This window comes from Ambystoma mexicanum, chromosome 6p (genome assembly GCF_040938575.1).
Source record: "Ambystoma mexicanum isolate Mex_15411 chromosome 6p, UKY_AmexF1_1, whole genome shotgun sequence".
In the NCBI taxonomy this organism is placed as follows: domain Eukaryota; kingdom Metazoa; phylum Chordata; class Amphibia; order Caudata; family Ambystomatidae; genus Ambystoma; species Ambystoma mexicanum.
Window position 1 is genome coordinate 1,249,767,797 of NC_090935.1, and position 26,806 is coordinate 1,249,794,602.

At 44.8% G+C, this 26,806-nt stretch overlaps 1 protein-coding gene across 1 annotated transcript in view; it reads left to right on the forward strand.

Moving 5' to 3' along the window:
* LOC138510337 (guanine nucleotide-binding protein G(q) subunit alpha) overlaps positions 1 to 26,533 on the forward strand; it is a 1,105,397-nt gene extending 1,078,864 nt beyond the window's left edge. Inside the window, exon 7 of the mRNA XM_069625902.1 lies at positions 21,587 to 26,533. Within this exon, the coding sequence (XP_069482003.1) occupies positions 21,587 to 21,777 (191 nt within the window). The 3' untranslated portion in view covers positions 21,778 to 26,533. The remainder of the gene's footprint in view (positions 1 to 21,586) is intronic.
* The last annotated feature ends 273 nt before the right edge of the window (positions 26,534 to 26,806 follow it).

The window sequence follows — 26,806 nt, forward strand, 5'->3', positions numbered from 1 at the left end:
TCCCCTGATCCTAGGGATGACACGGGAACGGATACGGCCACAACAGGGGACGGATGACGAAGGTGGTGATGATGGGATGGGCCTTCCATCACCACTCCCTCGGACCTCCCCGCCCGACGAAATTGTCTCCTTCGACGCCATGATTGCCTGGGCATCTGAGCTTTTTCGGCTCTGCCCTGAGGAACAGAAGAAGGAAGGTTTCCTCTATCAGCGGCGCGAGGCCAAGAGGAAGACGGGCCTCGCGGTACCGTTGATTGACGATATCTGCAAGGAGGGACTTGCTCTCCTAAACAACCCGTCCACGACGCCTGCCAAGAGGGATCGGTACAAGAAGTACTGGGTCCCCAATTCCGCCCCTTTTTGCCTTAGGGCACAGCCGACCCCAGATTCGGTCGTCTCGGTGGCAGTCAAGAAGAAGGCGGCGGGGGCGTCATCCTCAACTTCGACCTCCCCACCCGATGGCGAGGGGAAGAAGCTGGACGCCATGGGACGACGAGTCATCTCGTCTGCGGCAGCGTCAATTAAGGCAGCCAACGCCCTAGCGATTGTGGCCCGCTACGACAGGGAGCTGTGGTACAAGATCGCTCCCCTGCTGGACTTCCTACCGGACGACAAGAGGTCAGAGGTCCTGGAGATCCTGCAGGAAGGTGAGGTGGCGTCGGACCACACCATAACGGTGGCCACGGACATAGCTGACACCGGATTCCTCCAGTTGGGCAACTGTGTTTTGTCTTCGACGGTGGGGATGGCTCAGGGCAACTGATTTCCGCCAGGACGTGCAAACCAGAGTTTTGGACATGCCCTTCGACGGGAGCAACCAGTTTGGAAAAACAGTGGATGAGTCACTTTAGGCCATCAAGACCGACACAGAGACTGCTTGGGCCTTGGGAGTGTTGCAGCAATGCCGGCCGCCCTTTCGGAATGCCGGAGGCAGACACGGTCTTCAGGACTGTAAGTTGTAGTTGGAGCCATGGTGGTGAAGTGCGTCCATCATGTTCGGGTAGTTGTACGTCTAGGTCAAGGTCCAATATAATTATATTTGGACTGGCGGGCATCTGCGAGTAAGTCAGATGTCAGGAGCTGGTATTGATCGGCTGGGGAGCTGTGCTGCGTCCGGCGCTCGGTCCCGTGGTCCCGTGGATAATGAGCTGCGTACTTCGTGAGGACGAATATTGGACCTTGACCTAGACGTACAACTACCCGAACATGATGGACGCACTTCACCACCATGGCTCCAACTACAACTTACAGTCCTGAAGACCGTTCGGTACATCCAAGCAGTGCTGCTCCACCCTGTACAGCCACTGCAATATATCATCAAATACACCGAACCAGAAACACCAGTCTTTGTGTCGACAAAACGATCGTATTGTGATCCCAAGCAATACATGTATTAATTCTTCACTCTGCCTACTAACCCACAAAAAGCAGATATTTATGTGCTCAATGATGCACACCTTCAGTGCAATGGCACTCTTTTGAAAATGTCTCGTTTTTGAAAATATGTCTATTGTGTTAGTGTTAATAAACCTTTTTCTTGATACTCTTCCTTTTTTAAGGTGTGTGTCTTTTCAAGCTAGCTACTACCTAGCTTCGCTGCAAATGTTGTGACCCCCTGTCACGTTTTGGGTTAGGGTAGCCTTTGACTCCATTTCCTTTCCTTCCACTAACAGGGGTAGTCCTATTTATAAGCAAGGAATTGCAAAATGGGTTTCTGCTACAATTGCAACGGCACATAGACAAGTCAATAGACCTTTACAAGGTCTATTGCTGAGCAGCAACCTGGGCAGTGCCGCACACCTTCGTGAAGCACTAATGCATGGAAGCACAAGGGGAAGGCAATGGTCGTCCAGCAATGCCTGTTTCAATAAGGTATGCCTTTCTCCCTTACCACCTCCAATGAAGAAATGTTGACTGCTGTGTACTCTATTCAAAGCATGTGAGTCCATGAAAGATCCAATGCTGGAAGAGTATGTTGTTTACGTGTAACTCCTAGTCTCCATCATTGGGATCTTTCATGGATTCGCATGCGCCCTCCATCCACCCCGTAGGGAGTAAGGCTGCAATACATTAGCTCTCATTCCTCTGGAGTTAGAATCTGAAGCTGGCCTCCTGGGTGGTGCTAGATACTCGACGTCCCGTTGGTTGGGCCAGAATGCACCCAAAAGGACTTAGATGGGCTACTCAAGTGAGCCTAAAAGCTTTATTATAAGCTATAATATTAAAGTTACTGAGTATTCCCAGCCTGTCGGTGGGGAATATTCGAAGCATGTGAATCCATTAAAGATACCAATGCTGGAGAATACAAGGTTACTCTGAGGATACTGGCGTTTCCACTGTAAAATAAAGCTTTTTGTTTGTTATTTTTTACCTCGTTCACGAACGTTCACCAGATTTGGCACACAACTGACTCAGCCAGATCCAAACATTCATGCCAAATTTCTGGCAGTCTCATGAAAGTTTCATGTAGGAAATGAATGTTGAAAAAAGGTGGTTTTCATTACACCCACATAGAACTTGCTTTGGGGCCGCATGTCTGGAAATTGTCTGCAAAGATGTTTTACCTTTTTGGGATAGACACCCATTGTTCTTGGGTTGTGCATGCAAAATAAAAATTCAAAATCGGATCTACCAAACTCTCAATATTCACAACATGCAGGAAGCACGCGTGTTATTGAAGCGCACCTTGCATTGTTATGTTACAAACAGCTTTAAAAAAATACTTAGCATTGCAGTGAGCACTCTTATTGAAACACATAACTTTAAAAATAGCATAACAGACATTTGTACAAACGCTGCATTGAGACCTATGTACACTATGAATGAGCATAGCATTAACCATTCAGAGAACGCTTAGCATTGAAAGCAACATGTAGTGCTGAAAGGTGAATGTACCACAGAGACATGCACAGAAATTAGACACGTGTGCGATGCGCACGCCGTGTGCAGCATTGAGACACGCACAGCACGTAAACTGACTTTAGCTTAGCACTAAGAAATACGCATGTGTGCAGCACAGACCATGGCCATGTGCAGGGCCCAATCCGGTTGAGTTTGGTAGGCCTTTGGCCATGCTTTGGTGAGAAGCCCAGTGTGCAACATTGGCTAAAGGGACATTATAGTTAGGTTTCCCCCAAACAATTCTTGAAAATTCAGTTGTAACACTTTTCCTACGGGAAGTCGAATCGACATGTACATGTAAAGTAACATTTTAAAAGATATGGCAACAGAAAAAACAAAAATGCATCTTTCGAGTGGATTGTGTCCTCCAACGTATTCCTCATCTTAGATGTAGTCCATCCAGCTTTGCTGCTCTTCGGAAATTTTTTTGGCAGAGGGCGCCGTGCGTCGATGTCGAGTCGATGGTCCCTCGAAGGCCTCCGTCGAGGGTGACGTCATCGGGTGTATAAGTAGCACGGGCGGCGCCCATTGACCCTAGTTCCGTCTTTCCGCAGTATACGTTGCTTCGGACATTCGGCGCGCCTCGAGTTCTGTGAGAAGATATATAATAACGAAATATGTCCTCGTCATCGACGCCGACTCCGGCCCCGGAATCAGGATTCAAAAAGTGCAAATCGTGCGGGTCAAAAATGTCGATCACAGACCTGCATCCACGACATGGAGGCCTGTACGAAGTGTCAGGCGATGACGGGGAAGGCCTTGCGAGAGAGGAGAGGAAAGCTACAGGTAGGTCGAAAAACCGATCGAAAAACCTCTAGCGTCGAGTCGAGATCCCATGAGGAGAATTCTCCTCGACACGAAAGGCATCGATCGAGGTCCCCTAGCGATTCCCATCGCTCGACGTCTTCGTCAAAAAGATCGAAGAAACGACGCCACAGATCTCCCTCCACCTCGTCAGACGAGTCGCCAAAAAAGATGAAATGCCCCACGAAACATTCGTCTACCGAAGAGTGGGAAGCATTCAGGGTCAAAATGATGGAGGTGTTTGAAAAAGCAAAGCCTTGGTCCGCGCCTTCTTCGGAAGCCGGCCGGGCGCGTCATCGCTCCGACACTCGCGCGCCCTCGCTCCGACACTCATGCGCCCTCGAGCGCGGGTGATCGAAAAAGAAAGGATAGAGAACCTTCCAGGACGCCGAGTGAAAAACGCTCGAGTCGAGTCCACCGCTCGAGGTCATCGACGCTGTTCGCGACCCATCATACCTCGAAGGGAAAATCTTCGAAGGTCGCCTCGACGCCCTCGAAGCAGACCCTGTCGACGACCACGGAGTCGTCGACGCCGAAACACTCGGCGCCAAAGGCTCCAGCCAAGCCAGGGAAGCTAGAAAAAGAGAAGGATAAGGTTACAAAACCTGTATTGTCCTCAGAGCCAGGTACTAGACCTCTTCCTCCTCCTCTCCCAGAGAAGGTTTTCAAGCCTCTCCCCAGAAAGGGAGAGGCTTGAATTTCAAATCCCTGACCTCAATTTTTGAGGAACAGGAGAGATCTGAGGAGGAGAATGTACCTTTTGGGCTGGAATTTGGCACCCCAAATGTCCCAGAATGTTTGATTTCAGAAGAAAGCAGAATGAGGGACTTGGTGGAATCATTACACAATGCAAGTGGCATTGACACATCTCCTAAAAACAACTTTGGCAGACCACAACCAGGAGAGCATGCCAGTTCATCATACCGTCAATTAATGACAAAGGTAGTCGATTTACTTAGGTTGGTCTAAACCATCAGCCCAATTCATCCTGGATGATTTAACAGATATATTGGACCATGGTCCTGCCGAAGACCCAGTACTACCCTTTCATGTAGCCCTGCAAAATAGGATGGCCAAGAATTGGGAAACTCCAGATTCTATTCCTCCGGTAAATAAATCCCTCACCTCAAAATACCGCCCGGCCAGTAGGGACCCCGGCTATCTGTCCAAACACACAACTCCCGAGAGTCTGGTCATACAGGCAGCCACAGCTTCTAACAAACTTGCATACCCGTCTATCCCTCCAGACAGGGACGATAAGCGTGTGGATGGTTGGGCACGGAAGGTATTTTCAGCCGGGAGCATGGCATTAAAGTCTGCCAACTCCACATGTGCCTTGGCAAAATTTTCATACACTCTTTGGGAGTGCATTGCAATGGCGGCGGAGCACATACCAAAAGGGGAAGAAAGGGAAGGGTTCCTCGCCATCGTTAGAAATGGAAAGGAAGCCATGCAGGAATCCCTTCAATCTGGATCGGACACTGCAGATAGTGTAAGCAGGTCCATGGGCACTAGCACGGCAATGCACAGATTTGCGTGGTTACGGAAGTCGGGTTTCGCACCGGACGTGCAGAACCGCCTTCTGAACATGCCTTTTGATGGGTCTCACCTTTTTGGCAACAAGGCTGACGAGAGCCTTGAGAGGTTGCAGACCTCAAAAGCAGCTGCCAAATCTTTAGGAGCTGCTATTAGGCAACCTCAGACTTTTCGTGCGCAAGGACAGTCATGGAGGGGACGATCCTATCGTTACTACTCCTCATATGGAAAGGCGAGAGGAATGGCCAGTCAAAGGGGCCAGAAAAAGGCCACTCGTGGTGAAAGAGGAAAATGTGCTAAACCAGCTCCAGCTGCAGACTCTCTGCCATCAGCGGCTGCAACATCCACCACAAAACCGCTTTGAGGACTTGCATCACAAAACACCTGTAGGGGGCAGGCTGTCACAGCATCTGCAAGAATGGCGAGCCATTACTTCAGATGTTTGGGCTCTAGAAATAATAGCCCAAGGTTACTGCCTTCCTTTTCTAACGCAACCTCAAAGCAATCCACCAGGGAGACACCCGTTGAAGTCTTCAAACCCGCTCCTACAGCAGGAAGTTTTAACGCTGCTGGAGAAAGGTGCTATAGAACCAGTACCTGCAGCGGAGAGGAACAAGGAATGGTACTCCCTGTATTTTTTGATCCCCAAAAAGGACAGAGGACAGAGACCCATCTTGGACTTAAGAAACTTGAACAAGTTCCTCAGAAAGGGCAAGTTCAAGATGGTTACCCTTTCTCAGATCCTTCAGGGCCTTCAACTTCAGGACTGGTTGGTGTCATTGGACCTCCAGGATGCTTATTTTCATGTGCCTATTCATTTCAAACACAGAGAATACCTGAGGTTAGTAGTTGGCGACTCACATTATCAGTTTCGAGTCCTGCCTTTCGTGTTGACCTCCGCCGCGAGGGTCTTTACCAAATTAATGGTAGTGGTGGCAGCGCACCTCAGGAGAGGGGGGATTCATGTCTACCCCTACCTGGACGATTGGTTGATCAGAGTGCGTTCTGCCGAGCAAGTACTGGATCATCTGAAAGTCACCTGCCACTTCCTCCATAAACTGGGCTTCTCCCTCAATTTCAAGAAGTCACAGATGACACCTTCCCCAACAGCTTCAGTACATAGGAGCTGTATTAGACACGTCCTTGGGAAAGAGCTCGCCTCCCAAGTGGAGGGCTCAAGACATTCTTCAGATGGTTTCCAAATTCCAAAATGCCCAAAATCTCCAGGCTTACGACTTTTTAAGGTTGCTCGGCCTCATGGCATCCTGCATCTTTCTGGTGCCAGAGGCACGCTTGAGGATGAGATCCCTTCAATGGGCCCTAAAGACTCAGTGGTCCCAGTTCTCGGGTCAAATGACGGATCTTCTTCAGATTCCGAACAAGGTCAGACAAGACCTTCTATGGTGGACCTGTACAGAGAACATCCTAAAAGGAGAACCTTTTTGGCAACCATGGCCGGAGATCACAGTAGGGACGGACGCCTCACTCCTGGGGTGGGGGGAGCTCATTCCAACAATTTGACAATCAACGGTCGTTGGTCTCCATTGGAGTCCAAACTACATATCAACCTTTTAGAGCTGAGGGCAATCAGACTAGTGCTGAAGGCCTGCCTGCCATCTGTCAGGGGAAAGAATGTCCTGATAATGACAGACAACACAGTGGCCATGCACTACCTAAACAAAAGAGGAGGTGTGGGGGTCACTACCCGTGTGCAGAGAGGCAATGCAGCTCTGGTATTGGGCGATTCAGGAAGGAATCTCTTTAACGGCAATTCATCTAGCCGGGGAAGAGAATATGACGGCAGATGCTCTGAGCAGGCAGAGCACGGTATCCCACGAATGGGAACTGGCTCAGGAAGTCATTCAAGAGATCTTCGCCGTTTGGGGAACCCCTCAAGTAGACCTGTTTGCAACCAAAATCAACCGAAAATGTGAAAGGTATTGCTCAAGGAAATTTCCCCCAAAAGGAGCCCTGGGAGACGTGTTCGTGGTGGAGTGAAATTTCCCACTATTGTACGCGTTCCCTCCGATTCCCGTCATTCCTCAGGTCATCAGGAGGCTGAGAAGGTTTCGGAGCCGCATGATCCTAATTGCCCCGGATTGGGCCAGGAGAACGTGGTACCCGGACCTTCTAGACATGTCAATCTATCCTCCAGTACGTCTTCCTCAGAGAGAGGTCCTTCTCTCTCAAATGGAGGGTCAGGTTCTCAATCTAGAGGTCAAAACGCTCAACCTTCATGCTTGGTATCTGAAAGGCTGAGATACAGGGATTGGAACCTTCCACATGTCTTTATGGAGGTGTTGCTTTCGGCAAGAAGGCCAGCAACAAAGTCTCTATAACGTTGCCGTTTGAAAAAGTTTTGCAACTGGTGCAGAGAAAAGAATGTCGATCCTTTTCTATGTTCTATTCCGAAAGTATTATCTTTCCTTCTGACCCTAGCACATAGAGGTCTGAATATCGGAACAATAAAAGGTTACCTTGCTGCGCTTTCCATTTTCAAGCGCTCATCGGAAGAATGCTCCTACTTCAAAATTCCTTTGATGATACAATTCTTAAAAGGACTCACTAATGGGTTTCCTCCTCACCCATTTCAAGTATCGATCTGGGATCTAAATTTAGTCCTAAAATTCTTAATGTGTGCTCCTTTTGAGCCTATGCACACATGTCCATTAAGATTACTAACGTGGAAAACAGCCTTCTTGGTTGCTCTAACATCAGCAAGAAGAGTGAGCGAATTGCAGGCACTGTCTTCTGGGCCACACTATACTGTGTTCCATAAGGACAGAGTTGTGTTGAGGGTAAAACCATCATTTTTACCGAAAGTAATATCTGATTTTCATTTAAGTCAGAAAATTGTTTTACTCTCATTCTATCCACCACCCCATCCTTCGAAGGAGGAGGAAAGATTACACAGGTTGGATCTGAAAAGATCTTTAAGCTTTTACATCTCTAGACTTTCCAGACTTAGAGTGGACAACAAGCTGTTTATAGGTTACACAGGAAGGAAACTGGGTCAATCGGTGACAAAACAGACAATTTCACGCTGGACTGTGCTTTGCATTTCAGAATGCTACAGACTAGCTCAAAAAGACCCTCCGGATGGGTTAAGGGCTCATTCCACCAGAGGCATCGCCTCCTCCACGGCCCTTCAAAGAGGTGTTCCAATAAGATCCATTTGCGAAGCAGCAACTTGGTATTCGCTACACACCTTCTGAAAATTCTATAACCTGGATGCTTCCCAGTCTAGGGAGCTAACTTTTGGAAAAGCAGTACTATACTCAGCCATCTAAGAGTATCGAAAAATCTACCCCCTCCTCCAGAGGAATTGTCCACACTGCTGTGGGAGTCTATCTAAGATGAGGAATACTTAGGAGACCCAATCCACTCGAAGAACAAGTTACTTACCAACTGGTAACGTACTTTTGATTGGATGTTCCTCCAACATATTCCTCATTGCCCTCCCAGCCTACCCCTCTGTAGATTTTTCCGGGTTATTGCCATCTCAAATCTCTCAAGGCTCATACCTGTCTGCTGGCACACTCTACACAGTACAAGATCAAAGATAAAAGGGGAAAAACAGAACTGAGTCCAACGGGCGCCGCGCACACTACTTATACACCCGATGACGTCACCATCGACTCGACATCGACGCACGGCGCCCTCTGCCGAAAAAATTTCCGAAGAGCAGCAAAGCTGGATGGAATACATCTAAGATGAGGAATACGTTGGAGGAACATCCAATCGAAAGAACGTTACCAGTTGGTAAGTAACTTGTTCTTTGCTGCTGAATTAGGTCTAAGTGCCAGTGTGACAGGGCATGCTTGCAAGCCCTGTCAGGGGAGGGAATCCTAGCTCACAACACCTAGGTGTATCCGGAGTGTATGTGCAGGCCCCCCTCCCAGCCCCTGATGCAGCTCTGGTGCCGTGTAGTGGGAAAGCAGGACCAAGGAGGACGCCAACAGATGGGGCGGGGAGGTGGTCTGAGAGTTCCCCACCCAAGAAGACAACACTGCAGCTGATGCTGTGGCGAGATGCCAAAGGATACCGGTAGGAGCAGCATGGTATGTGGCCACACAACGGGATGTGGCTAACGCCACAACGGCTTCCCGGGCCAGCACAGCATTCTGGAATCAAGCATGGCTCTGGCAGACGGCGTCTACTGAAGCCTGCACGGAGGAGAAACCACTAAGCCACCGGGGAAAATATTTTCTAAAGGAATGCCCCTTCAATGCTACTAGCCCACCGGGGAATTCTAAACTAGGTCTGACCTTGGGCCTAAAGAAAAAGCAATGGACGTTTCCATCGGGTCATTGCAAGGTCAGGGAGAGAATTGCAGCCAGAGGGGGGTGGGGCTTACCAGCCCTTATCAGCCCTCTGACACTTCCCATGGACACCTCCCCTCAAGGAAGGTAAGTGATTCGCTAAGGTAAGTTGGCCAATCCTAGAAGGAGGTGAGGTATTTAAGAGGGTGTGTGTGTAGGTTGGTAGTGGAGGTGGCAGCTGTTGTGGGAGTAGGTAGTGGTAGTTGGTAGTAGCAGATGGTAGTATGCGTTAGTGAGTGGTAGTCTCAATAGAAGGGTGGTTTTAGTAAGAGGGAGAAGGTGAAGCGCTGCAGTAAAAAGGAGGGAGTAACAGTAGCGGAGGAGTAATAGGAGTGGGGAGCTATCGTAGGAGGAAAGTATACCAGCAGAGGAAACTGTGGAGTGTGTGATGATCGGATGATGTCATCACTCCTTTCCCAGGGATAGCTTCTCCTTGTGTGGCCATGGGATGGCAGCCGCTACCTGATCTTGACCCTGGGGGTGGCTATGCGAGAGAGGATCACATGAGGGGAGGCAACCCTCAAGAGGGAGGACAGGCATCATCAGATGAGACATGGTAACCCCCTTTCCCTTTTAGAGATACGCACTCGATTCCTGATGCCATGATGACATATTGTAGTAAACCCCTTGAACACGTTGCCAAGACTGCTGACAACATCTTTCAATATCCATCCTTTGTAAGTACTGAGATGGAGCAGACGGATGGATTAGTGAGGAGAGCCAGATGTAGCAAGCCAACGCAGCAGTGTTATCTGGGAACACAGCATGTAGGCTGGCACTGTGCACAGTAAGCAAGCCAACAAGAGTGCCGTGTTGGACGCCCCCAGGCAGACAAGGCAAGGCGCTCTAAAGCAGGGAGAGGCGGTGCAGAAGCCAACCGGCTCACTGCACACTCACCAAGCTGGCAAACAAAGAAGGAAATAGAGATGCGAGGAGCACCCACACCATACAGTGAGCCCATAGAGAGCGAGAGGGGAACCATAGCACAGAGGGGTGAATGCTGTGTCGAGATTGAAGGAATGAACAGTGATGAACAACAGTCAAGGACCCACTTGTTAGAAGGTGAAGAAAAGCCAAATGCAACCTTTGTTGTAAGAAGGGCACTGGCCCCTATGTGGAAAGATATAAAGAGACTGCTGAAAGAGTGAATAAGAAGAGAGAAAGCCTGGCAGGCTAGTGAACTAGGCTGTATTGCAATTGGTTGTGAACCAGGAGAAGATAATCGTTCCTCCTAGGTGAACCCGGGGAGCATGCATTTTGGAATTATAACCAAGTCCTGGCAGGAGAGTATACCAGGCAAAGCCATGTGAAATCAAGTGTGTGGAGTGAACTGCAAGAGAGAATCCCAAGGAAGATTCAGGGCCTTAGGTTTGTGAGTTGCATTAAAGGAGATAGACAACCTGGTAGGACAGTATACCAGGTACTCTGCAAGTCTGAAACCCGCATACAAAATATGGTATGTTGTAAGGAGAATCCAGAGGAGAATCCATGCCCTTGGGATTGTATGTTGCATAAAGTGTGGAAAGGACCTGTGGAAGGGAGTAGTTTCCACAGGAGTGGATAAAGAACTTGGTTATTCTTTTTAACTTTTGTTATGGTGAAGAAGAAACTGGGGGAGCCATTCCCTAGAACTGTGAACATTATCCTGTTGGAGTCTTTTTGTTGGATTTATATTTTTCTGGTGAACTTGAACATTTAGGCACTTCCAGAGACGAAGACAATATCCATAGCACCTTAGGGTTACTTTTTAGAACGAGAGGGCAGGATAGGATTTCAGACACAGGACATTTTTGCTTTGGACATCTTGACACAGGACAGTCCCTTAGTTTTGGTTGAGGTAGGGAAATACCGCCTAGATTAGAGATAGTGAGGCATTCTTATTCCAACCCCTTATTCTTAAAATAAAAGTGTATGCCAATCACCATGAGTTCTGTGTCCATGTCTCATTTCTGGTTCCTCGCAAGTGATAGTTGGATCAGATTGATGGTAAAATCAAGAGTAAGAAGAGAAGTGAGATCAAAGGATGGAGGTGGAAAGACAGAGCTCAGATGGATAGTACCGCAGAGGGAGGAGAACATCTTGCAGCCAGTGTAGTGAAATGTCAGCTAGAACTGTGTGTGGAAGACGAGAGATTCGCACCGGGTTAAAGAAGGCACCATCCCCAATGACTCTTCTTGAACACTAAGCGGACTAGGTCGGGGAAACACTAGAAGGCTTTAGGGAGTCAATTAGCCAGCGAATTAGGGCAATCGCCATCAGGGATTCTATAGTTAAATAAACAGCATTCCAAGTTGATGTGGTTATTTGTGGCCACCCCATCACAGCCAGCCAACTGTAGAGAGAAATGAGACCGGGAAATATAGCCTCCTATTGAGTTCGGGTGTGAAGTTAAAAGTTTCAGTAATTGCGTTACTGACACTTTTTTGGCAGTACAAGAATTATTGCCATTTTTACTGTACTGCCGATTTAGAAGTTTAGACTATAAGTGGTGGATTTTCTTCCAGCAAGATACTGAAGGTAAATTAGCTGATTTACTGCAATAGAATTACCTTAGCTGCCACCACTCATAATGCTGCTGTAAATTCACAGGACTGAATTGCTGTAATCGTAAAAGAGTTAGGCGGTAACTCCTCAGTAAAATCACAGAATTACCGCCAACCTACAAGAATTATGGGGCCTCATTATGACTTTGAAGGAGTTCTGTGATTTCTATCATAGTATTACCACCAAACTCATATACCGTTACTGCCACTTGGTCCTGCAGATTTACAGCAGGATTTCTTGGGGCAGTAATGCAGTGTTAGTCCCAATTTTGGAATCCATAGAATTCCATGGGGTTTTTAGCAGATTTACTACGAGCGGTAATTCCGCTTCAGTAAATCAAGCTTTTTATTTGTATTTTTTATTTTTTTGCCTTGAAATGGAGGAGCCTCTTGCTGGAGATAAATACACCATTTCAGTGTCTTACAATTCAGCGCTATGGTAAAGGTGGTGGTAATTCCGTTACCACACAAAGTGGAGGTAATGGAATTACTGACACTTTTTTACTGCACCAAAAGTAGCAGAAAGGAAGAGAAAAAACACATTCTAGCCTACGATGGGTGTTCTTGTAGCTGGACATGCATGGCTTGAATTCGATTACAGCATAGAGAAACTGCTACAATTACCTAAAAGGTTACAAGCATTGGCAGAACCAACATTTTTGACTTTCCCGTAGGCATGAGATCAGCATTTTCTAGCCACTGCCATAACAGTACTACCTATCCATAAGATGGCAAAAGCTGGCAAATGGTGCTAGTACCTCGGCATACTGCTGGCTTTGTCCACCAATGCTTCTCAGATTATTTGTATGCCATCATTTTATATACCGCCAGTGAAAATTCACAAAGTCCAAATTTAGTAGTATGCATTTATGGAAGCCTTTCACTTCACATTTGAAATCTGGCATGTCCTTTAAATTTATCTTGTCAAATTGTGTTGCATAATATATTTATCAATGTGCTATGCAACTGGATTTTTTTGTGAAGCAATCTGTACCGCTTGTTCGCCACACCCAAAATTCTATTTGTGGGATTTTTTTCACATTTTTGAGAAATCATTTATTTGCTAGTATACATATTTATAATAATACTTCTAATGGATTGTATCCTCCCACGTATTCCTCATTTTATGATATCTCCGTTTCCAGCATGTAGCTGTTTTGGAAAAAAGATTCTCGGCAGAGGGCTCTGTGCGTCGAGACTGTCAATTCGATGTCCCTCGAGAGCTTCCATCTCGGCTGATGTCATCGTCGAGTACATATACCACGCACAGCGCCTGCTGGCTTCAGTTACGTTTTACCACGAAATGGCCTCGTCTTCAGCTCCAAAGACTGGCTTCAAAATGTGTCTAAAATGCAGCGCCAAGATGTCAATCACGGACCTGCATAAGGTGTGCGTCTGGTGCCTGGGCATCGAGCATGTAACCAGGGACGTCATTTCACCAAAATGCCAGGGGTAGCAGAAGTGACATCACATGACCCTTGACCCCCTGATGACCCCACCGGAAGTGATGTCATTTGACCCCACCCCAAAGTGGTCTCCCTTGCGACCTCTAAAAAAAATAAACAGGGAAAAAAGTTATTTTTTTGTTGTAATTTTTTGTAATGCAAGCTTCTGCTCTTTACTTTTAGAGTGGCTGGCTTTCTTGTTCAGGCCCCTTAAAAAAAAAAAAAGAAGAAAAATAAGAACAGTAGTGCCACAAGTCTAACTAACACTTTCAGCACTGACCCTAAATAAGAAAGAATAGGAATACCAAATAGTGTGTCTTTCTGGAATCCTATACAATAATTGCTAGACTCATTAAAGGTTTATTTCTGGCACACTTCTGGGGGCGAGTCACTTATTTAGTCTGTTCTTAATTTATGCTACGGTCTAAGACGAGCATGACGCCAAGGCGAAACCCTTCGCGCCCCCTACTCCGAGTCATAGGCCTAAGTCTACTCGAGAGTCTTCGAGTACTCGATGAGACGAAAAATCATCAAGTCGAGGGCAAAGTCCCTCGAAGCACAAAACAAAAGTCAAGCTGTCGACGCCATTGATGTCGACACCATCGATGCCATAGACGCCGATTTTACATTCTTCAACACCTTTACATCAAAAAAGCCAGGAAAAGGTTTTTAAACCTTTACCTAAACAGGATTTTTTCAGGTCCTTGACTTCCAATATATGAGGGGTATGAAACCTCTGATGATACCCCTCCATGTGGTCTCCAATCGGATACACCTAGTATTCAAAAGAATACTAACATACCAGAATGCTATATTTCAGAAGAAACCAGGGTTAGAGAACTACATGACACCCTACAGGCAGCTAGTGGGGTAGACACTTCCCCAGAACTAGAAACAGCTGATCATGCAGATGCATCCTAAAGGAGCCTAATGACCAGAGTAGTGGAATTCCTGGGATGGAGTAGACCAGCTTGTGCATTTGAACAGGACGACCTGACTGATATATTGGACAAGGGTCCTCAATATGACCCTATTTTACCATTCCATGTGGCAATGGAAAAAAGGGTTGAAGCAAACTGGGAGGCTCCAGAGTCCAGCCCTGCAATAACTAAAAGTTTGACCAAAAAATACAGGCCATCCAGTAGTGACCCTGGCTACAATTCATCCAACTTCAGAGTACAAGCAGGTACATCTGCCTCCAAGCTGCATACCCAACCATACCCCCTGAGAGGGATGACAAACACATTGACTCCTGAGCAAAGAAAGACTTTTCTGAAAGCAGCGTGGTTTTAAAGTCTGCTAATTCCACACGTGCCCTGGCAAAGTTTACATTCACCCTGTGGGACTGCATAGTGATAGCAGCTGATCACGTCCCTGAGGGTGAGGAAAGAAATGGCTTCATGAACCTGACAAGGGATGGCAAATATGCCTCTTCTCGTTTCCGCTCCTTTCAGCTCCTTGCCCCCCTACAATTGAACTCCCTACCTCCTTCTATCCGCGCCATCCCCACCTATTCCTCCTTCTGCGCCTCCTTGAAATCACTCCTTCTCAATTCCCCACCCTGACACCCTTATCCCCTTTAACCTTTCTCTCTCCCCTCTAGTACCCCTTCATACTTCTCTTTACCTGCCCCTTTCTCTCCTACATCCTCCCCTCTTATTAAATCCTCCCTCTATTCCCCATTCTCTCCCCTTCTTCCTTTCCCTTCCCTACCCCCTCCTTTCTTCTTTAACCTGATAGGCAAATTGTTCTACATACTGTTTTACTGGTTTGATTCATATTTCGTAATTTGCTTCTACTGTTTTCATGTTCAATGTATTCTTGTTGTTAAATTGTAAAGCGCTTTGGAGTAAAGCGCTATATAAAAAAAAAATACAAATACAAAGAGGCCATGTGTGAGTCTTTGCAATCAAGTCTGGACACTGCTGACCGCCTCAGCAGTGTCACGGCGGCAAGCACTGTCATGCGTAGATTTGTGTGGTTGAGGAAGTCGGGATTTGCACCTGATATGCAAAGCAGGCTCCTTTACATGCCCTTTGACAGCTCTCATTTATTTGGAAATGAGGCTGATGAAAGCCTTGTAAAGCTGCAGACCTCCAAGGTGGCAGCCAAGTCTTTATGCTCCGCAGTCAGGCAGCCACAGCCTTTTCACCCCAGTGGATCATCTTGGAGGGGTAGGTCTTTTTGCAAATACCCCTCAGTTGGAAGAGCGAGAGGATGGGCTGATCAAAGAGGACAGAGAAGATTCCCTTGTGGTGGACGAGGAAGAGGTGCAAAGCCCCCCAAGCACCAGCATCTTTACCATCAGCTGCTGCGTCAGCTGCCTCAAAAACCACTCTGAGGTCTTGACTCACGACACCCCAGTGGGAGGCAGACTGTCACAGCATCTGAAAGAATGGCAAGGTATTACTTCATATGCATGGGCACTGGAAACAGTAGCCCAGAGTTACTGCCTCTCCTTTATACAGAGACCTCGGGATCATCCACCGGGAAACCATTTGCTAAATATTCCAGATCCATTCATGTTAAAGGAAATGTTGACCCTGCTAGACAAAGGTGTTATAGAACCATGACCTGTGATGGAGAGGAACAGAGGATTGTATTCTCCCCATTTCCTTATCCCCAAGAAGGACAGAGGACTGAGACCTATCTCGGACTTGAGATACTTGAACAAGTTCCTCAGGAAGGACAAATTCAAGATGGTCACATATTCTCAGATCCTTCAGGCCCTCCAGCTCCAGGATTGGATGGTATTGTTGGACCTTCAGGATGCTTACTTTCATGTGCCAATCTATCACAAGCACAGGGGGGTACCTGAGGTTCGCCATTGGCGGTTCTCATTATCAGTTTCGAGTTATGCCATTCAGGCTGACCTCCGCCTGAGGGTTTTCACCAAGTTAATGGCAGTGGTGGCAGCAAGTCTCAGGAGAGGGGGGGGGGGTTCACGTCTACCCCTATCTGGACGATTGGCTGATCAGGGCACATTTACCCGAACAGGTCCAAGAACATCTCTGTGTCACCTGCCACTCCCTCCACAGACTGGGTTTGTCCCTCAATTACAAGAAGTCTCATACGATACCATCTAAGAGACTCCAGTTTATTGGAGCAGTCCTGGATGCATCCTTGGGAAAAGCCTTGCCACCCGAGGAGAGGGCTCAAGGCATTTTGCAGATGGTCGCCAAGTTTCAGAGTGCCCAGCGTCTTCCAGCCTTTGACTTTTTGAGGTTGCTCGGCCTCATGGCAAACTGCATTTTTCTGGTGCCAGAGGCTCACCTGAGAATGAGATCCCTTCAATGGGCTTTCAGAACACAGTGGTCCCAATTCTCAGGTAGGATGACAGACCTCCTTCAGATTCCGAGCAGAGTCTCACAGGACCTTCTGTGGAGGGCCTGCGAGGACAACATTCTAAAGGCAGAACCGTTTTTGGCAAACATGGCTGGAGCTCACTGTAGCGACTGACGCCTCACTCACAGGGTGGGGATCCCACGCCAACGATCTGACAATTAAGCCGTTGTTTGTCTCCATCGGAGTCCAAACTACACATCAACCTTTTGGAGGTGAGGGCAATCAGACCAGCGGGGAAGGCCTTTCTGCCCTCTGTATGGGGGAAGAATGTCCTGATAATGACTGACAACACAGTGGCCATGTACTACCTCAACCAGAGAAGAGGCGTTGGGGTCACTACCACTGTGCAGAGAAGCAATGCAGCACTGGTTCAGGGCAATCCAAGAAGGAGTCTCCCTATTGGCAGTTCACCTAGCCGGAGAGAACACGGCGGCGGACGCTCTGAGCAGGCAGAGCAGTCTCAGACGAGTGGGAACCAGCTCAGGGAGTCCTTCAAGAGATCGTCACCCTTTGGGGAACCCCTCAAGTGCATCTGTTCGCAACCAGCGTCAACTGGAAGTGCGAACTGTTTTGCTCCAGGGAATTTCTTCCAAGAGGAGCTCCAGGGGACGCGTTCGTAGCGGACTGAGAGTTACTACTTCTGTATGCGTTTCCTCCAGTCCCAGTCATGCCTCACATGATCAGGAGGTTGAGAAAGTTCAGGATATCCATGATCCTAATTTCCCCGGATTGGGCCAGGAGGATGTGGCACCTGCACCATCTGGATATGTCCATCTGCCTGCCAATACGTCTTCCACAAAGAGAGGACATTCTCTCGTGAGAGGAGGGTCGGTTTCTTCATCCAGAGGTCAAGACACTCAGCCTTCATGCATGGTTTCTGAGATACAAGGATTGGGACAGCCTGGATGACGTAATGGAGATTTTTATTTTGGCCAGGAAACAAGCAACAAACTCCTTATACCACTGCTGTTGGTACAAGTTCTGCAGCTGGTGTAGGGAAAAATATGTGGTCCCTTTTCAATGAGATACACCTACAGTGTTATCTTTTCTACTACATTTGGCAAATCTGGGGCTCCAAATAGGAACAATCAAGGGTTATCTAGCAGTGCTTTCCATATTCAAACACATCTCAGAAGAGACATCCCACTTCAAAATACCCTTAATAACATTTCTAAAAGGACTCACACATGTTACCTCCTACACCATTCCCAATACCAACTTGGGACCTTAACTTGGTTTTAAAGTTTTTGACGTGCGCTCCTTTCAAGTCACTGCATTCCTGCCCTTTGAGGCTGCCAACTTACAAAACCATTTTGTTAGTGGCGTTAACATCAGCCTGCAGGGTGTGTGAGTTGCAGGCATTATCCTGTAAACCTCTGTTTACCACGTTTTACAAGGACAAGGTTATCCTTAAATTCAAACCCTCTTTTCTACCGAAAATTGTGTCGAACTACCATTTAGCACAGAAAATTGTGCTTCTGACCTTCTATCCTCTCCCTTCATCCTGGCAAGGAAGAGGAAAGATTCCATAGGCTCGCTCCAAGGAGAGCTCAAAGCTTATATATTTCAAGGATGGCAATGTTGTGACAGCATGACCAACTTTTCATTGGATATATTGGACACAAACTGGGTCCATCAGACACCAAACAGACCCTATCAAGATGGATCATTCTGGCTATTTTGGAGTGCTACAGGCTAGCTGGGAAAGATCACCCAGAAGGTTTAAGGGGTCATTCCACTAGGGGCATGGCAACATTCTCTGCCCTTCAGAAGTGAGTTCCGATAAAGGGCACCTTCCACACGTTCACTAAACATTACTGTTTAGACACTTTGAACAATGAAGGAAGATTTTGCAAGGCAGTTCTCTGCTCCTTTCTGGACAAACAACTCTCAATTCTTACTCCCTCCTCCAAAAGAACATAATGCTGCTTTGGGAGTCTATCCTAAGATGAGGAATACGTGGGAGGACACAATCCATTTGAAGCAGTTACTTACCCCTGATAACGTTCTTTCGACTGGATGTTCCTCCCACGTATTCCTCATCGCCATCCCAACCTAAGCTACTGTAGAATTTCGGGGTTTTGGACTTTGCGCTCTTTTAATATCTGATAATTGAAAGAGGTACTTATCAAGGCAGGTAATTCTGCATATGGTGGCGAAAAAACAGAACTGAAGCCAGCGGGTGCTGCACGTGGTATATGTACTCGACGATGTCAGCCGAGATGGAAGTCCTCAAGGGACATCGAGTAGACCGTCTCGATGCACAGCGCCCTCTGCCAAGTGAGAGAAATGTTTCCAAAGCAGCTAAAGCTGGAAACGAAGAGAACGTTGCCAAGGGTAAGTAACTTGTTCTTCTCTTCCAAAATAGCCAGGCCCATATCAGCAGTGCTGAATAGTATGTCTGTAGTGTTTTAATGATTTGGGGTGAAGTGCATTTTGATTTTTCCAGTTTAAAATGTGTAAATGTAGGATATAGCTTGAAATGTTTCTTTGTATTTCTTCATTAACCTCTTCTTTAAATATTTTCCTCTTCTTTGCCATTCAAATTTGGGCAGAGCATGCTTAATATGGTTCCTTCAGTTTTCTGATTCGTTTTGTAAAATCAATCGCCATTCAAAATTGTTGATTTCTTTTAGATTGCTGGTAAAGCTATATTCAACATCATCAATTGGGTTAACGAGAAGTTGTCTGCCTCACTGGCTTTGACTCGAGCAAACTGCATGTTAAGTTCTTATTTCTTTTCCCCTTCTTTTTTTGTTAATGCTTGAGGAGTTTTTTCTCCAATTTACTCTTTTTCCGTATCTGTCAGGACAGTCCTTGCTTATCCTGAACACCCCAAGTTTTTCTTGTATTAGTTGAAGTAACCGTTTTGGACGATGCTCAAGCTTATCCTCTAGCCACGAATACACCAAACAGGAGCATCTTCTGAAATTTCTCTGTGGTGCATTTGTAGTTGGATGGACTGCATTAGGGGAAAAGTTGATTTTGAACTTCACATTGGCAACTCCAACGGTTGTGGACTTTTCCGTACGTCAAATGTTCCTGGTCATTGTCGTTTTCAATGCCCATTTGTATTTTTTCCCACACATGCATATTCCTTAAATTGGGGATGCCAGTAATGGTATAGTTTGTGTGTGGTTGTATTTTGTGTGTGCTTGTCAGACATTATGCATTGGTTTCTGGATGTGTTTTATATTTTCCATATCTGTTTCTAAATGTACTTTTGGTTTTTGCATCCTATGTCCATGTCCAATTTGTGGGTTTGTTGTAATAGGAAGGCATGTGAGGCTGTGCTCTGTGGTTGCTCGCCATATTGACTGCTTTTGTTTATTGATGTTTATTTTCAAGAGGCTGTGCTTGAGCTGTAGCTTTCAGTTTCCATATGTGTTTCTCTGTTTTCCACGTATTGTGATAACACCCCAAAAATATATCCATTTTGAAATGTTGAGTAGTGACTAAATCAAGAATGTTGTAATAAAAAAAAATAGACATTTTGGTTAGATGCACAGGTTCCCCATAAAAACTGCATACCTTAAATCTTGGAAAGCAAAGCAGACAATTTTGATATTTAGCCTGATAGCGTGCTTTTTAGGGGAAGCCTCATTATATGAATATAAATACTGAAATGTGAGCATTTTGACACAGATGTTAAACTATACAAAACTTCTTTAAACTCTAATTTTTAAGGAGGCAAAGTAAGCCATATTTTCATAGTCCTTGTCAAACGTTACAGAGAAATTATTTTTCATTCCACAGCCTTGGATTGTCTAGTTTTTTTTTTTTTCATTTTTCCATATGGTCTGAATTTGACCGTTATCTTAATGTTTTGTGAGGAAGTGATGATTCCCAGAGGATATAACAGCATTCGGGTCAGCTGTTATTCCCACAACATTTTGTTTCAGGGTAGATTTGAAAATCGGATATTGTTTGAAAGAAAACAGAAACAAATGGATTTCCTCCTCTATATTGACCTTTGGATGGCAAGCAGCCATTTGTTAAACACTACAGGACGATGAGACTAATTGAAATTGTGAACATTGAAGAAGTGTGTAGAACAGACCCTTTCAATAATGCGGACTATATAAGATTGTACATTTACTGTAAAGAGGAAATGAATAACTACTACAAACTGGTAATTGACTAAGAGACTTTGCTACACAGACAATTACTATCTAATATAAAGGACACTCGGAGGAGAGATTTTTTTATATATTTGGCTCATTTTTTAAAATATGATTGTTACTGGATATTGCACACTTGTCACCAGCGTGGCCCCATTAAGCTGGAAGACCACCAATACTCAGCAGTCTCGAACATGAGCATTGCAAACAGGGCCCAGTGCCATTGCTTAACGTTAATGGTCAAATGAAATTGGAATAATTCTATAAGTGAAGGTTGTTATGCTACAATGTGTTGTGAGCAATTATACTGCAGCCATTGATGATCACTGTTCTTCAACTCTATTATTCAATCCAAAGTGTATCCCATTTGGTAAGTGGGACTGCCTTCGGGAATATTTGCACAAGTTTCCTTAGGACGCTTACTTTTTCATTAACTTGTGGTACGTCGAAACTGCCATCACTTTTTCTTACCCCTTCTACAATAAACTGTTAAGAGAAACGTTATAATTCTTAGGCTATTCTGCAAAACAGATTTTGATTTATCCTTTTTTTTTATATATTTAATGAAGGACCCCAGCGAGATGCACAAGCAGCAAGAGAATTCATTCTGAAGATGTTTGTGGACCTGAATCCCGACAGCGACAAAATAATCTACTCCCATTTCACGTGTGCCACTGACACAGAGAACATCCGCTTTGTCTTTGCAGCCGTCAAGGACACTATCCTGCAGCTAAACCTGAAGGAGTACAACCTAGTCTAACTGTGCCTGGTACAACCCACCTTCCCCATTTCGGGCCGTTGAAGAAAATACAAGAGGGACTGTATTATCTGTGAAAAAACGATTTGCATAATACTAATTTATTGCCGTCCTGGACTCTGTAGGTGTCCACAGAGTTTGTAGTAAATATCTTATTTAAAACTATATAGAGGAAAACAAAAGGGGCTGGAGAACCTTTGCTGCAGCACAGTTCCTGTTTTTTTGTTTTCAGTTGTTTTTAAGCAAAACCTTGTGACACAATGTGTTTGGAACTCTCAGTCGTGCACTTACCAGGGCAGGGTAAACGAGGATTATCTCTATGGCTACTGAGGCAAAAATCTAGTTGGCTTTCCCAATCTCACAACTCTCTTGTTATTTTTGTTTTGTTTATGGTAAACAAGTCTTTCTCCTCCCTTTGTTCAGAACCTGTATTTAGACTGGCTTTATCTAGTGTAGTGAGTGAGGCATCCTTTAGTTTCAACATACGTTAAGCCATCAGCTGTTCTAATTTATGTTTTTTTCTGAAGGATCAGACATATTGATACTGTGATTTTTAAATTATTGTGTATAAAGTAGAACACATTTTGGCACTGTCTTGGACAGTTTGTTTTATGCCAATGGGAGCTCATCAAGCAATAGATCGTTGTGCATGGATTGTGTTAGCCATACCCGGGTTATCTAGCCATATGCATAAAAGACAGTTCACATGTTACCGTAGCAAAAGCAAACGCTCCAAGGGCACAAAAGGGTGACTTGTTTGGTATGATTTCAGCTTTTGCTTTGTGCCATTGTTGTATGGTTTGTTTTAAGTTGCTGAAGCCTAACGTGCATACCAACAACACTACACAATCCCCAGTGCCTGAATTCTAAAACAAGTTGTTTACTGTATATGCTCGTCATGTAGAGATCTACTGATTTTTTTTTTTTTTTTTTTACTTTTTAAACATTTTTTTAAACGATTTCATGATGCCGAAACAGGCTGTATTTTGGAACAACTTGACAGGCTTATTTTATAGTTTTTTGACTGAAATACCAAATCAACTGCTTGGGAGCTGATTTGACGACACAACTGAGACAAATTAAGTATTATGGGGGCTGGGCCATAGGTTTCTTCGCTTTTTTTTAATAAAGGAAATGATCAGTTGTCGATGCGGCAGCATTAGTAAATCTGCTACTGGGCAATGAGTATTTGTGAGACAGCTGGGCTCTCCTTCGCTCTAGGGATGGATACGTGGATATAGAGGACACATTGCCATATTATTGAGGCCTATGTACTCCTGGTCATCAGAAATGGCTGATGAGTTACTTTATTCAAGAACCTTTCTCAGTACAGTTGCCGACAACTAATATCAGGCTGTAGTCCATTGCTTCATACTGAGCATCCACACATTGTTTCAGAATTTATATGCTCCGCGGTGGTAAATAAACAAAAACACGTTTTGAAAATCTAATTACACAGTTTATACAAATGAGCATAAGCACACACACATACTGACGAGACCCTGTTTTGAAGCTTGGCTTGAAATTATATTATCTCGCTCCTCGATGTTTCCCTTACCCCACCCATACCTTGATCACCAATGAGAGGATTCCAAATCGGGCAACATAGCGGGCAGTGGTCTGTCATGCTACTGGTCCCCCAACCGGTTATGGTGCTCTCCCCTGGACTGTGTTGATTCATATGTTGCTGTTACTGAGCGGCAGAAGGAGCGGTGAAGAAATGAATGGTTTGTTGGTTAAATACCAAAGTTAACAATACATGCTGATGAAATGTTGTTCATCCTCATTTGTCCTGCTCATTTCCACCCTCTCTTGAAATAAAAACCCAAGCAATTGTATTTTTTTCCTCTCCCTTTGGGATAGACCTGTAATTTAACGTTAAAGAAAACTTGGTTGTAGATATAGTTCAGTTAATGAATGATATAATCATTGTACATACATCTCTCGCTCTACACACATGCACATGTATGTATGTATGTGTGTGTGTGTGTGTGTGTGTGTGTGTGTGTGTATATATATATACACACACACACACACACACACATACACATAGGGTGTGGAGCAGCATCCATATTGGCTTTGTCACATTAATTTCTGGGCAGATTGAATGTGCTGTATTGATGAAATGTATCTATGTAATTGTATTGTACGTCTAATAGCGAATTCACAATGTGGACAATGTTTTGTTTACTTTTTAAAAGAGGAGAATGTAAAACGTGTCTCAGCTTATTTCTGACTAGGGACAAGATATTTTTCTTCAATTGGAAAATAAAACGGTGACTTTTGTACAGCATGGTGTTACCATCATGCTTTACAAAATCATTTGCATTGCCAAGCACAAGGAAATGTTAACCTGGCCCAAGTGAAACTTTGTCAAAGTCTGAGATGCACGCCTTTCAAACTGCTTTTATGTAAACTTTGCCCAAACTTCCAAAAGGCGGGGTGGGCATTTTATAGGTCCTAAACAAGCCTGCGATAAAAGTCTTTAAATGATGGCTTTTCAAATATATCCAACCCCTCAAAAGGAACATTTTTAATTTCCCAGTTGTACAACTCCAACGTCTTGAAACCTATGCCTTCCGCACTGTATGTTTGAGCACACTACCCACGCCGGGCCTTCCTATCGGAACGCTCCATGTCACAGTTCTGGTGAATCAGTTAAGTGCATATGGGACTATTGGCAAAGAAGAAACTGCCACCATCAATCAGTGCATAGAATCGGGAGCAGGACTCTTGCTGACATTGGTCTTTGTTTGCCATATGTGGTCCATCTTGACCCCTCTTTGATATTGGGGTGCATGGCTTCCTCCTGTCACACAAGCTGAGAATAAGAATGCCAGGCAGAGTTTTAGCGTTATGGAAGATTTCAGATGAAAATATTTGCCCTGATTTCATGGTGAAATTAGGTTTGTGCAGCAAGATCTTAATGAATACTTTGAGTTAGTTGAGCCACTTGCTATAATTGTATGGCAAGCTTTCAGATGGAGTTTCTGAGATTAAAAAAAATATATTTTAGACTCATTCACTATGCCAACTGTTTTTTAATGGATGGCCCATGTCCTCTTGAAGGGTGCCTGTTTTCAAAGCGATTTCCCGTTGAGTGGCACAGCACTTCCAGTTTAGAATGTATTAGACTATTAGTAAATTGGCGATTTTTAAAAAAAATATTATGCCTTACAGAGCTCAATTCCAGAAGTGTGTGCCTCTTACCTGAATCTGTAGGCAAAAGCGTTTGTTTTTAACTTTGCCAAAACTATGCGTTTTCATTGAATGTCATGAAACAACTTGGGAACCTGTGTATAGTAGATGTTCACTAGCACAAGAGAGCTGTAATGTGTGCTAAAGAAACACCTTGAACTTGCCTTTTTTTTAATCAAATTAACTACCAATGTCCTGACAAAAAAGGTGTATTGCAGCTACAAGGGCAGTTTACTTTTTATAATTCAGATTATTTCGATTGTGACTTTGTATGAACTGTAATTTTTTAAGTCATTCTGCGTCATATGAACTTTGTTTTACTTATTTTTCTGCGTTTTCGCTGTTTTTTTGCATTGGGAGATGAAAAAAAACTCTGTGCTGGATACTGTATCAATCAGAATGTGACTGCATGATTTGCAAACATTTCAGACTGTGGGGGGAGGCTGCGTATCTGGGAGCTTTTGTCAGATGCATACACCCTTCACTTTCCACAGGTTTACTGACCCTGTACATGTGTTCTGCACTCTCCCGCGGAAGAATGAAGTTGTCGAACATAATGAAATGTTCAGACATTGGAAAATAAAGTGTATCCGAATAGTTAATTATGTGCTGCTGTTCTTGATACCTGGAATGAGGGCTATCAACCTTCTGAGTATATCAGTTTGCATCAAATGCGTTTGAAGACATATTTTGAGGTGTGACATGGCCTACCAAAGACCTGCCTTCCAGTACAATATTATGTAATTGATGATATGCCAATCTAATGGATAGCTGGTATGATTCCTCTTGATAAGAGCATATTGGCCCTGTTACGTTGGGGATTATAAACCTGATAATGATGCAGTGTGACTTCACTGCTGTATTTTTTGACATTCACACATGTATTCTTCAAAATGTCACCTATTTTACTTGCTCTGTCTGAGACTTTTTCAGCAGAATACCCTTTCAGAAATTACCCAAATTGAAGTTACTTTACTTCAAGAACTAACCGTTGCTTTTGACTGTCTTTGCAAGTAGGCAGAATGGACCTCCTCGCCCATCATTCAGTTCTACAATCAGTTTTGAAGCAAATAAAACAAAGTTTGTATATGTGCCCGCCAACACCCAGACACCTATCGGAATACAATAAGCATTATTATTTTGCTTTGTCGTTAAACAATGTTTGAGGACTACTCAAGCGTTCACATGCCCTTGACAAATCTGTCCCGGCATTTTAATCTTGAAGAAAACCTACCTTGAAAGATCAGTTGATCTACCTGATTGTAAGGATGTGTTATTTTCTTCTCCGAGGATGTGACCAGGTGCGCATTGCTGGATTCCACACATTGCAACATACTGTGGAAGCCTTTATTGCACCTGAATTTTGAAGGGGTTTTGTCAGATGCATTTTTAACTTGCAGTATTTAAGAAATCATACTTGCTGTTCTTAAAATGTCATTCAACTGCATGTATTGTCTATTGTTTGGGGATGGGATATAGTTTTTTGAAAAAAGAAACTAACGTTGTATGATAATGCCCCAAATGATCTTGCTGGTTAAAAATATAGTATTTTTTGGCCATACTTGTGGACTACAGTATCTTTATTGTTTGCATTTTCTCTTCAATTATTTTTGATCTTACTTCTGTTTTTGGAGCAATAGGGAAAAATGTACATGCTGATGCCTCCCACTCCCCTTACTGCTGCAAGGTTTATGTGGTTGCTTTTGTCTTGTTACTACCATTTATAGAATATTAACAACTGTTTCCGGGGTCCTAGCACTGCACTTTCGGATATGGTGTGCTTTATTTCTCTGTAACAAAATGTAGGCTTCCACATGGAAAGTGTTCGTCCTTG